The sequence below is a fragment of the Macrosteles quadrilineatus genome, unplaced genomic scaffold (assembly GCF_028750875.1).
Source record: "Macrosteles quadrilineatus isolate MER2022 unplaced genomic scaffold, UCM_ALF_1.0 Scaffold_1__1_contigs__length_201487025, whole genome shotgun sequence".
NCBI lineage: Eukaryota > Metazoa > Arthropoda > Insecta > Hemiptera > Cicadellidae > Macrosteles > Macrosteles quadrilineatus.
Genome location: NW_026542594.1, coordinates 188,756,019 through 188,769,449, shown reverse-complemented (window position 1 = coordinate 188,769,449; position 13,431 = coordinate 188,756,019). Strand labels below are relative to the sequence as shown.

General features: G+C 34.7%; 1 protein-coding gene across 4 annotated transcripts in view; it reads right to left on the bottom strand.

Moving 5' to 3' along the window:
• The window catches only part of LOC128992405 (transducin beta-like protein 2), a 47,734-nt gene extending 41,299 nt beyond the window's left edge, over positions 1 to 6,435 (bottom strand). For 2 of the 4 annotated variants that reach the window (XM_054415996.1, XM_054415971.1), the window contains exons 1-2: positions 6,003 to 6,435; positions 25 to 240 (exon numbers count right to left, since the gene is read on the bottom strand). In XM_054415996.1, coding sequence (XP_054271971.1) covers positions 25 to 240; positions 6,003 to 6,135 — 349 coding nt within the window. In that variant the 5' untranslated portion in view covers positions 6,136 to 6,435. The other 2 variants (XM_054415979.1, XM_054415986.1) reach the window with 2 other exon arrangements.
• Positions 6,436 to 13,431: the final 6,996 nt, after the last annotated feature.

The window sequence follows — 13,431 nt, the reverse complement described above, 5'->3', positions numbered from 1 at the left end:
TGAGTTTCCGAACACAAACATTACCTTCTGCGCAGGTGACGAGAAATTTTCCGTTGGAGCTGAAGTCAAGGTCCGTGACATGGCCCGAGTGACCTTTCAAACTGGAAACCATCCATTGATGGGTGAAAGTTTGTTTAGACAACTTCTGATTCCATTTCTCTGGTTTCTTCTTGGTCTTGACTGTTGTCTGGTCGCTCGAAGTAACTTTGGTCACTTGCGACCGTTCCTCACTCGACACACCTGCGAAAAAGTAAACGTCAAGTTTGGTAGCTAATTGAGAAGAATGCAGTCAATAAATTGTCTACCGGTAGCACAACGAATTGGTTAGGCCTATAATTTGCCGTTTGACTTGTTACCGTTTTTGTTACCGTTCCTTGTTGTAATGTTTCTTGTCATTTGACTTCTCGGTTGAAGCATTAGAGATTCCTACCAGCTGATCTAGTACAAAAAGTTTGTATGGCTTTATCGACTTGACTTTTAAGCTGAGAATTTTTTTAAAGGCCAAAAGTGAATTCCTGTAAGCGTATTGTATTGCAACCTAAAAAATGCTGGTCAGGGGAACAAAAATTAATTTGTAATGAATTCATATGGGTACCAGGAATCGGTAGGTTGCTGTTAAAAGGGTCAAAATGACACGACAAATTTCATTAATAATTTAAAAGCAATGACCTACACTGTGAAATATCAAATGAAAACCGATTTTAAGGAAACAAAGTTTTTCTTATCATGCACCTACAGGTGATGGATGATTTTTACAATTAAAATTAAATTCTACGAAGTAGTTTATAAAAAAGTTACCGGTATTGTTTGATTTGACGCAATAACTTACTCATATTGGTTGTAATATTTTTTAAAACAATCCACTAATAAGTTAGGTACCGTAGCACACAATTAATGCCTACCTAGTAAACTAAAGTCATCCATTCAAATTTTAAACATTTGCATAATTTGGGTAAGCCCTACTATTTTGGGTTATATATCATATATATATATATATAAATATTCATATCAATGATGTTTAACATAAAATGTATTTTCGGACCATTTGTAAAAAAAAAGATTAACCTTGAATGATAATTTCTAGCATCAAAATGTTAACTGAACTATAAAATCCTAAATTATAGGTTAGTACCTATATAAGGTTATTCTGAAAACTATTCAATAATTAGGGCCTATCGCAAAATAATTCAAACACCTATCCTACTGATATATTGCACTAAAAGTAAAAGAAATTAATTAACTACCTAGGTACCGTTCTTGTAAGAATTTTTACCACTTAGTATCTGGTATTAAAATAAATTGTGTTTATTTATAGAAATTCAAATTATGCAAGAGCACAATTAATTGTGTGATAGGTCAAACTACTGCAATTTTTTTACGTGTTACACCTTATATGACAACTGTACTACTTACAACATTTTAAACTTTCAACACCCTAATAACAGCTTACCCATAGTCTGAGTACCTATAACACCCCCACAATGGGGTTCACAGAAACATACACCACTAGACACAGAATGAGAATGGCTAGAAAATGGAATAGCACACCTATCAAGACAAATAAACAAAGACACTACTTCCTTGAACAAACAACAACATGGCTGATGCACTATCACTATCAGTCTGGTTGGCTACACTAGTGTGGACTGGAACTGAATGATGAAACTAGTCAGTGACATGAGGTAGTTGTATACAGTGTGAGTCATAAGTGATACAGTCATCAACAGTGCTGCTAACCCAGTTAGGGAACAAAGAGTTTGGGAACAAAGACTTTTAAGGGTTAAAGGTTTACTTTTAAGGGACTTTTAAGGGATAAGGGGATGACATGTGTCCAGAATGCATTGTGCAAAACAGATTGTTTGAGAATGTATAGGCTGTTTAATATTATAAGTTTATTATATCCTAAATTCTAGCAGTTAGTACCTATTTAATACTGTAATATTGTTAGTGGGCCTATAACAAATTATTTATTTTATTCAATTGATTTGTTTAAATAAAATACAGGCTTTTAATTAAAAGGTTAAAATTCTAAATAAAATTTCACTCAAATTTAATAGTTAACTTACTGAATTATGCACTAAAATAAACACAAATTTATTGTTTAACTTTTAACGTTCAATCTATATCTTTTAAGCCCTTATTATATCGGATGCATACAATTTTGTTTGTTTTAATGTCAATATTGAAAAAAACTGCTAGGTACAGTAGTGTTCAAAGTCATAACGGATGGGGATCAAAGTTTTTTTAAGTTTTAATTAAGATTTACCATCAAATGTGTCAAAAGAATAGATGAGTAAAACAAAAATATGTCTAATCTAAATTAATCCAAACTTACTCCCAACCTTCCGCACAATCTACTAAATAAAATGATTTACGATACCAAAGTTTATTTTACAACTCTCTAAAGGAATAAAATATATAACAAAATATAAGTTTAGTAGTAAATAAAAACATAGCCTACCTACTGTATGATGTTCTTATTGTTTATGGTGTTAAAAGGTATCCCAAAATTAGAATTCATAGCCAGTAGAAAAGGTGAGAATGAGAATCGATAATTAATTAATAGGCTACAACTTCACAGTAAATACTTTGTCATGTTCTGAGTTATTACTTAATTAGAATTATTATTAGTGAAAATCTGCGCTGTCTCATTTCTAATAATCACTCACTGAAGCTTTTTAAGATGTTTGTTCCAACATTATTAAAATCAGCAATTTCAGTCATGACTTGGCTTTAATGGAAACAGATTAAGCAGTTTTTACGTTTGCATGAAGTTGCATTGACTGAAGAATAACTTGGACAAAGTATTTTAAACCTGACTGTCCATATCGTTAAAGATAAAAATTCATTCCCGAAAATATTTCGATTTGGCTTAAAAAAGGATGGTTTTACAGAAAAGCTAAGGTGTTTTATTGTACCAAGATTTATACATTTAAACTTGTAAAACATAAATCCAGAGTTTTAAGTTGAGTTTTCTAAAGAAATAAAAAAATATGTTTAGTTAACAATTTCTTTTGAACTGCAAATAAAATTAGCTTATATTAGAAACAATCAAATATTGACCAGCATATTACATAAAGTTTTATAACCAGAACTGTTTTTGAATTTTCGGCACTGAATAGATTTAACAACTGACTTTTCTTCATCTGTAATAACCGAAGAACTGTTGTTTCTCCATACCTCACTAAACATGATTTAATATGGTACCCAAAGTACCACTTTTGACAGTTTATTGCTCACCAAGTAAATGGCTTTTCCGCAAATAAGATTAAGATTTACGAGTATGATGTTGCTCATATGGCGAATGAGGTGTATGAGTAACACGAATGCAAACCGAGTTGAGTACGGCAATAAATGTATTTTCAGTTTATGACTACAAAACAGCAAGCTAATATTCCATCTGCATTGCATTAGGCACTCGGTGCTGGTTATAACGTAAAACTTGCAAAACGTTTTTTTAAAGATTTATGTTCTTTGACATTTGGCAGATTTTATGTTCCTTAACAATTTGGGATTAAGGACAAACAGTAACTTATTTTATTTTAAGTAACTTAACGAAAAATATTTTGAATAGAAATTAACCTAGTCTCTTAGGCATGTTTTATATGATTGAATAAATAGATACCCACGTCTATATCTATATCTAGGTACCTAACCCCTTAGAGGGAAAAGCAAATGTACAAATTTGTTTTATCGAAATTTAAAATTTGATCATATTAAGATAAATTCCTGAAATCCGTCACTTACAGGATACAGACCAAGGATTGTACTTGGATGCCAGGATTTGTTACTACTGCCAAAAAACTTGCATCTTTGAAGCCTCTTATTGAAGGGATTTTTGATCTGATGTAATTGGTAGCCTAATTTTATTTTTCGCAGGAATGTGAAGGGCTGTACCGGTATTAATTTAAATGAGTACCGGTACTTGCGGACCACCCAGATTCGAGCATGATAACAAAATGTTATGGGGTTTTTAAAATGTTTCAAAATCTTTGCTTGGCTGGCAGTTTTGCTGAGGCGAGGCGGCGTGGGTATTGTTTTAGGTTTATTCAGGTAAGTTAAATCTTAATCTTAAATTGGCCTGGCTTGGTCAAGCCAAAAGCAAATGAAAAAGTTAGCCTATCCTAAAAAAGTGTGATACATGGATAAATATTCCACTTCATTCAAGGTTAAAAAAAATCTGATATTAAAAATTATAAACCCTCGTAATCACATCGTAGTCCATATACCAGTTCCTAACAAGTTGGCTAAAGAACATAAAAATATAACTGTTAGGCCTACCTCAAAAACATGTCAATATTCTGTAAAAAAATATATTAAATGCGCCCTCTATATTATTTGATTGATCCAAAAGGACTTAATTTGAAGTAAGTTACGTACCTGATTAAGAGGTTACTTATGGTCAAGAGTTAAATTCGCCCAGGCCTATACAAAATAAAACTAGTCGTTTACCACTTAGGCTACCTGTTCTAGGAATTATTGCTAGACGGATTAGAACTGCCTAATGAGAAAAGGTGTTATAATAAAAGAGAAAACCAATGGCAAAGAAAACTGTTGAAGAATATTTACGGCAATAGGCCCTAAACAGATTTATCCATGTATTTGCATCAAGCCAGTTGAATTTTCATTACTTATTTGATTGTAGAGTCCATACTCTACTGCTTAAGTATGATCAGAAGTAAAGAAGAATTCAAGAATATTGTAAGAAGACTCCTAAAAACAAGTGGTGAAAAATATTAGTTTCCCTTAAGAGCATTAATTGGATGGTTTGTCTTTGCTCCGTTTGATAATGTTACCTTTGCTTTTTGACGAAAGAAAAAGGCTCAACATAAACTAAGACTAGATAACTTATGTAACACGGTCATATCTTGCAAAGAAAAACGTTGAATGCAGTTTACAGAGTTACTTAAGTTAATATATGAAAAATTCTCTTGATTGAAAATTCATTTTAAAACTCTCTTGATGTTTGCCTATGAATATCTACTTGACTTCATAGATAGATAATCGAAAAAGTTATGTAATTAAAACCTCGTAAACTAAGTTGGTATACTTTTTCAACAGTACAGAAGAAATCCTTTCCTCGACAAATGCAGTACGGTATCCACCCTGTCTCTATCTAAATTTAGTCAAATTAAGTTAAGTTTAGGGCCTACCTATTCAAATGAAGGTAGGCTTTAGGTACTTAAGTTATTCAAGGTAGAGTTTAGATAGCAAAGAAAAATATTTGCCAATTGAATTCAAGGAATAAAAGGAGGTCTCAGCGTTAAAAGTCAAGAAAGTTGTAAGTCAGTTAAGTGATGTCATAAAGTTATTTTAAAACATTAAAGTTGGGATCTAAGTGGGAAACAAGTAATTTGAAAACTAAAGAGTACTTTTTTGCGTTATTCCGCAAATCATTAGGCCAAGAAACGAAACCAGCTAAGCAAAGATATGTTTGTCACTGTTATGACAAGTAAGATACCTAATCCCCTCAGATTTAAAGACCTAAATCTAGATTAATGTGCTAAATCTTCTAAATGGGACTAATATTAATGGATGGTTAAGGTAAGGGGCTTAAGAATAACCTCCAACTTTCCAAACACTTAAGCTGTAGGCCCACCTAACCTAGACCCTATTATTCTAACTCAACTAGATGAATGATAACATTTATGAATTGTGCTCAGATGTGGAAAATATTTATTCCAAATTTAAAACAAGGGATCGTGATTGTAAGTCAATCGTAATTGGTTGAGTTAAAAGTCTGACTACCAAGTTATGGCCTAGTTTGATGAAGAATCAAAGCTTATTTACAACCTAAACCGGCGAACATAACCTCAACATTAAAGACATAGTAAACACGAAAACTCTCTCATAAAATATGGCAATCCATACTTGAGCTAATACTTGAGGAATATGATTGATGTCAGTAATAACAATAAGCACTGAACCTCTGAACCCATTAGAAAGAAAGTAGTTTCGAGTATAAAATCCACACTAATACTATGCTTAGAAGTTAACCTTACTTTTTACGGGTTCTTCTTTCTGAGACTTAAATAAATTCGATATGTACACAATCACTAAAACGGTCGCACCCAATATCAGGGTGATAATAAAAATTGGAAAATCAGTAATTGCACTCACGAGAAACTCCACCATAGTGAAATAATTTAAAATTACTATCACGAAAACACTCCGATTCACTCACGCACTTCACCACACACGAGGTTACTGCTGTCTGTATAAATGGCGGGAACTGAATTGCTGATCAGCTGCGGGCTCGTTGATACAGTAGGCAGTGAGTGAGAGATGTTTGTTGAAGCATTGTCCGCTGGGCACCGCTGTTGTAGAACACACTATTAAAGTTGTAGTACACATCACCGACGTGGGGGACAACTGTCAGGGTCTAAATCTAGCTCTGAACTCCTTCCTCTCTTAATCTCGCTGACGAAGTGAACCTTTAGCCGCCAGCACATGCAGTGGCTCCCCTCTACACCTCTTGACTCACTTTCCGACCCTCTGACGTCACGGATGGCGGGGATCCCCTCCCATGTTCACGCACCGCATTCTTCTCGCTCGCATTTCCTTGGAAACGCCGGTCTTGGCCGGAATCCCGTAGCCTCTGGGGATAGTCACAGATACACGTCATTTGAGCTGCAATCTGGCAATAGCAAACTGCACAATCACAAATTTCCCCCCTGAAACCATCTGAAACTTACCAAACGATTTACTTGCAACTCTGTGCGGCAAAAATGTCTGCGTTGTTTGCCATTTGATTGACGCTCATTAGTATGCAAATGATTTTAATAATTATATACCTATGTTTCTTTACACTCATAGAACTTGTATAAGTTACATATTAAAACATGCTTAGTGATTAATCAATTTTAGCTTAATAATACCATTGAGTATAAACCTAATTAGGTTTATACCTAAGTTAGGTTTATACTCAATGATAATACCAATGCTCTCCTATAATATTCTAAAAGTTTATCAAAGAAAGATGATGTACATACATAGATGATTGCATACATCTTCTACGACGATCATACACAAATCAATGTGTTTAAATCCTAAAATTACTCAGCAACCACATCTTTCTCTGGGACCATAAGAATGTCCAATCAAAATAGTTTTACTGATAAATTACTTTAAAAATATTTCTACAAATTGAATAAATATTTATAATAGTAAGCAATTCAAAACTCCTAAGATCAAATAATAATGAGAATTGGGAACAAACGGTTATAGTCAATAATGTAATATCAATATTGCACCTACCTTTTTTTTAATAGGATAACAAATTCTCTTCAATCGCAAAGGTCTTTCTTCTTCTTCCACAGCCTTCTAAAGGTGTTGACACTCAGATTTCTCAGAAAGTGTATTTTATCACATTCTGACGTAACAAATCTCAACTTTCACTCAACCGCTTTTTCTGAACTCTTTAAATTTTTTCACAGAATGAGGAAATGCCAGTTTCAAGTTATATATAGGTCTTGACATTTTACAGTAGTTAGATAATGTATTGTTTTATCTTACTGAATAAATAATTCAAAATTGAAAATACACATTCATGTATAATTAATGGACATAGATACTTTAGCAAACACACTTTAACCTGTAAATGAATTTGTTTTTAATCACTAACGTATAATTTGTTACCAAGTTATTTCAATTAGGCTATTAAAAATTAACTCCGGCCTAATATTAATTTTGTAAACACGTACAGTATTTCAAATGGTTTTATATTACTTAAAACAATATAAACGTATAAAATAGTAATATTTATTGTGTTTTATATTTTAATACTGAGCTACAATGAATAAATGTTACACTTGATTTTCAATTATTATACAGGATATGAGGTCAATGAATAAATCAGTTACCATAACATTTTGTTTATTATTCAAACTACAATATCAAAAGTATAAAATTAATATTAACAAATTGTTTCTTATTTGTTACATTATAACATTGTGATTTAAAACTTATTCAATTCGATTTGAAACTACTCACTACTATATCTAACATCGTTATAAAATAATTATTTATTCTATGCTACAATAAAAAGTGATTAACATATTTGGTCAGACTATATTCTTGGACGGACAACTACGGAAGCAAGTTTTATCTGAAGGTCTACTACATACATACAGTATCATATTTGTTAACTTTAAAACATAAGTGACAGTAACAGTACAAAATTCTGCGAAATTAATTTTTTTTTCTAATTGAAAACTCCACTATATAGAGATGTAAGTATAAATAGTGAGATCAAAAACGAATTGTGTATTCCTTACATGATATACACAACATGAGATTCATACATACATGAGATAATTTAAAATATGGCTTTTTTGTACCCATCGTATTTTATAGTACCAAAGCTATAACAAAATTAAAATTACAAAACTTATATGGCTCTACATAACATTGGCAACATAATTATATACTTCTTTAGTCTTCAAGTAAATTAAAATCTAATTTAATATTGGATAAAAAATGAATGTTTAAACTACTTATCGTTTCAAAGACCTTAATACGAGTAACAAACTTGAGGAAAATCAAGAATTGACCACGGGCAATACAAAAATCCATTTTAAATATTTACGAATTTGTCATTTTTAGTATCCAGTATGATAAAGCTAGCAAAATTATATTTTAAAAGCATTATAGCTCTAGATAAAATTCCAAAAATATGGCAACTCTTCATCATTCAAATCAATTACAATCTAAATCTAATTCGGATAAAATACTAATTGGTTAACTACTGACTACTCTAAAGACTTCATACGAAGTATCTTCACACTTTGGCAAATTGAGGCTTGACTAGGGAATACAAAATTCTTTTCGGTCAACTTAATGGAGGGTGTTCATCTACTTCTCGACCTTTCTTCGAAGATAGTCGTGAACCTTTTCAATGACGAGGGCCAACGCAGCTTTAGCATCTTCTGCCGGATCGTGTCCTTGCCCAGATTCCTGAATTCTCCTTCCAAGGACCTCCCACGCGAGATTCTTCAGCGATCGTCGCACCGGAAACCCTTTAGGATGCGGATACAAGATGGCCGAGTCCACCACTAGATGATGTATTATTTTCAAAACCCTCAAGTCATTCTCTAGACCGTGGCCGACTATTATGGTTTGTGAGTTCATATGGCTGTTGAGGACCTTGCGGAGATGTTTAAACGTTATCTTTTTCTCGGTAAGATATTTCTCTTGGGTGATTCCAGAAAATCTTGAGTTGAAATCCACGATTTCGTACTGGGTCTGAACTAGAGTTTTGAATATGAGGCATCCAAAGATGTCCAGCAAGGCCACGCTGGCTACTTCCATTCCGGACAAGGTGTACACCATCTCGCAGTCCAGAGCGACAATACTGAGTTTTGGAGTTCCTTCGAGTTTGGTGAACCCTCTCAACTCATTCTCCCCTGCATTCAGCCCGCTCCAAACGTGTTGTTGACTTTGAGTGCATCCTTTAGACTGCGCGAGTCCACCGCAACACTCATAACTCTCTGACCGCAATTTCGCCCAATGGTACCGACAAGATTCTTTAGTGTAATACGAGAAATTGCTTTTGTTTATGTAGAAGCTTTTTTCGCATCGAGCACATATTTTTTCACACCATCTCGTTTCTCTGATGTTATGAACGATTTTCCCCGCATTAGGATTGTGTACGATCGTCACGTTGGGATTGGTCGGGCTTTCAACAGGATACCCGTGTTTTTTCAACGCCTCCAGGTTAGGAATGAACAATGCCACTTGGTCGTACACTTTAGAGTTTGCCGAGTCAATGACGTTACTAGAGCGTTTCATAGGTTCTTGGTTCACTTCAAGCTCTGTTTTTACTTCTATTACATTTATTAAATTGTGCGTTATCACCTCATCATCGGACGTGCATTCTTGCTTAATTTGCACGGGCGCATTTACTTCCACTTCTTCGTCGTCGGATTCAATCTCAATGATTCTAGCTGGAGAATTTTCAACTGCTTCCGATGTAAGATCAATGAAGTGAATCAGTAATGGCATGTTTCCTGCCGAAGTTGATGGAGCATTAAGAGCGTCTGCTTGGAACAAATTACTTGGTTGGTAACCTGCGTATCGAAAAACTGTGTTTGGAACGAGAGATGGTCCTTCAGGTGTAGCTTGATCTCCATGTGGTGCTGACGTTGATGGGCGAGATGTCGTTTGCTCAGCCCCACTGGAAGAGGTGTCACAGTTGTTTTGCTGCCCAACATTACCTGCTTCGATTCTGTTCTTCTTGGGCTGCTGGACATTTTCGAACTGGCCTTCAGCTCCATCTGGAAACAGAAAGATGATCTTCTACAACAGAATCTTCAAAATTGTCGGCCTCTAACAAGTTGAAGGAAAGCGGGAGAGGAGTCAAGGGTAATACGGTTGGACTCAAGGAAGGATAGTGAATATTCCAAAATGACAACAAAGGGTGTAAAATATTCTCCTTCAGAGTAGCATTGGAAGTCATAAAAGTGTAATTTTGATACCTCAGATACATGTACCGGTAATCATGAAAAATCTTCATGTCAGTACTAAATATTTGACTTTTCAAACTTGTCACCCTAGGAGGTAGGCTCTGGTCCGAAACCGTTTCACATTACTTAAAGCTAATCATAGAGAGTCGCTTCATTTTCACTTAGATAAAATCCATTGGCGGGATTTGAGCCCCGGAGCCTCCTGGGGCCCATTTCATAATAAAGTACAAACTAATATTATTAGTAAATCAGCTGATCGCCCAATGCAAATCTAATGGAAATTACAAGTTACAAGTTGTAACTTGTAACTTGTAGTATATTATGAAATGGGCCCCTGGACTGAATTACCGTTCTTTACCACTAGGGTCGCTTAATATTGTGTTACTTTTATATCAGTAAACTCTTCAACGCATAGCTTTCCTACCTCAATCAGGCTACGATTATCAATCAAACACTTCAATTTTGTTTTAATACATTTTCCTACAGTTACCTAACAACGTACATGTTCTCTCACTGATTTGAGAAAGCAAAGTGGCCAATTCGCTCATCATGTTAACATTGTCTCACTCTAATTACTTTGTCTCACTCCAGATTTGCAACGTGAAGGCACGTTTCTTTACCAATTTATTTGTTTTATGGTAACTGTAGGAAAAATATAAATAACTATTCTCATTATCTTGTTAACAATCTGAATGAGGTTAAAAATTCAACAGAAGTAAATCAGCTGTTAAATCACAATTCACATTTAAACCCATTGTAAAGCAAGTTGGCTAGCACATGGTCCTTTGAAAGCGGCTTCTAGAAATAAAGCAAAGCTATGTAGCGAATTCCTAAAGGAAATTGTCTTTTTACTTGCAAGTATCTGCCTTCCGTTCCTGCACTAGATCAATGAAACCTCAATCGTAAAAATCAGTCAAGTAGGACAAATAATAAAGGAAAGTTACAGAGAAACGCCTTTTTAGCGAATTTCCCTATAGGGAAGTAGCTATTACCGTAGGTCTCATGGTAAGACCTAGGCCCGGGACCGATTTACTTTTTCATTTTGATGTCCCCAGAGGCCAAAAACACCATTCGTTCAAATTTATATATATGTGTGTGTGTGTGTCCATCCGCACGATAACTTGAATAATTTTTATCCGATTTTGATAAAATTTGGTTTGAAGGTGTAAGGCAGGATAAACTTGAATGAGTTCGCGAACCAGCATGATCGGACTATGTTAACGGGGGGTCATGGGGGGTTTTATGGGGTAAAAATAGGGTTTTCCCATTTTTGACCCTAAAAACGCAAAATTTCACAATTTCTTTCTAAATAATTTTGTAGAGCTTAAAAAAACAAATAATTTAGTATATTGAAGCGTTGTTATGCGCCTAATTGTTACGGAGAAAATTCTAAAAAATGTTAATTTTAAATTCCCATGTTATTCTTATGGAGAATAAGTAAACTGTTGTAGTTTGCTTGTTTATGAACATATTTTGATCAAATTTGGAAAATACATTAATTTCTTACTAAACTACAGTACCTTTTAACATTTTACATTTAAAAAAACTTTTTTACCCTCCCTGTTGCAGCAAACCTAAGTACTCATTAAACTTATTCTGTTTTAAATAGGGAATAAATGTGATATTTTTAAGGAGACATTTTAGTGTAAATCCAATCAGGCAAATGGAAATTCGCTAAGTCTGCAGGTTTGCTGCGGCGGGGGTATTTATTTATTTTCTTATTTAACAAAATCAAACAACAATATCAAAAAGGAAGAAAGCTCTATAATATTTTTTTTAATACACCAAGCTCGTCATCACGACAAGGAAGATTCTGGGTTACTAGAAATCCAAATCCTCGGTTTCACTTCACACAGAAGTTCCCGGGAATGTTTGTTTGCCTACATCCGGTCCTCGCCAACAATCTGCTGAGTGATGAGATGACGTCACAAGTCGAGAGAAGCCTAGCGTGCAGTCTAAACAGAATAGAGAGCAGATATGCCAACAAAGATCAGAGGTGTCCACAGAGAACTTGCATACGTCCAAACAGAGAACTTGCAGGTATACAAACAGAGAACAGATATGTCAGCAGAGAACTGGGACGGCGTCTAGGAGGTCCACGAATTGTGGATATTTATAGGCAAGCAATGTGGATGCGATACTCCCTGGTGTGGATTAACGTCCGCACGAGTGAGTACTACGACTATCCTGATAATTAGACCAATTCGTATACACCAAGGCGAAAATGTGGTTCGGATTCCACTATAAACTGTAGGTCCAGTTGCCATTAGCTGTATGGGCTATTAATTAACAGCTGTGTCTAAGGAATGTCGGCCAAGTCACTAACAAGACTACAAGATCGCGCCACTCATCCTACACTCATCTCCATTCACACTTGGCTTAAAATACCTACTTTGTATGGTCACCATTTCATTGAACAGTATTAACTGGCAGGTATACAAACGGAGAACAGATGTGACAGCAGAGCCTGCAGCTATTGAAACAGAGAACGGATATGTCATCATAGAAATAGCATCCATCCAGAGTACATTTAGTCGACAGAGAACTAGCAGCCATCCAAACAGAGAACGAGAACAGATTAGTCAGTTTATCCATCCGATTAGTGCTCGAATGGACAAGAGTTATTTTTGTGACTCTGTTAATCTTACTCTTACTGCGTTTTTCCTAGAAGCTATCTGGTCTATTACAGTGTTAGAGCGAGGGATTTGTGTCCCAGAAACCCCAGGTTGAAATCCTGCCAATTACCAATAGTTTTTATCTAAGTGATAATAAACTAACTAATGATAATAAACAGCGAACCTCTAGGCCCATCCTGAATACGTGAATAGTAATGTGTAAACCCCTCTCTAGGCGTCCTTGAATATGAAGGTGGGACATTAAAAACTACGTGCTCACCACGAATCTTATGTACTATAAAGATCGCTCGCTATATTATTACTTTAACTTTCAATAAACATTTTATCAACTC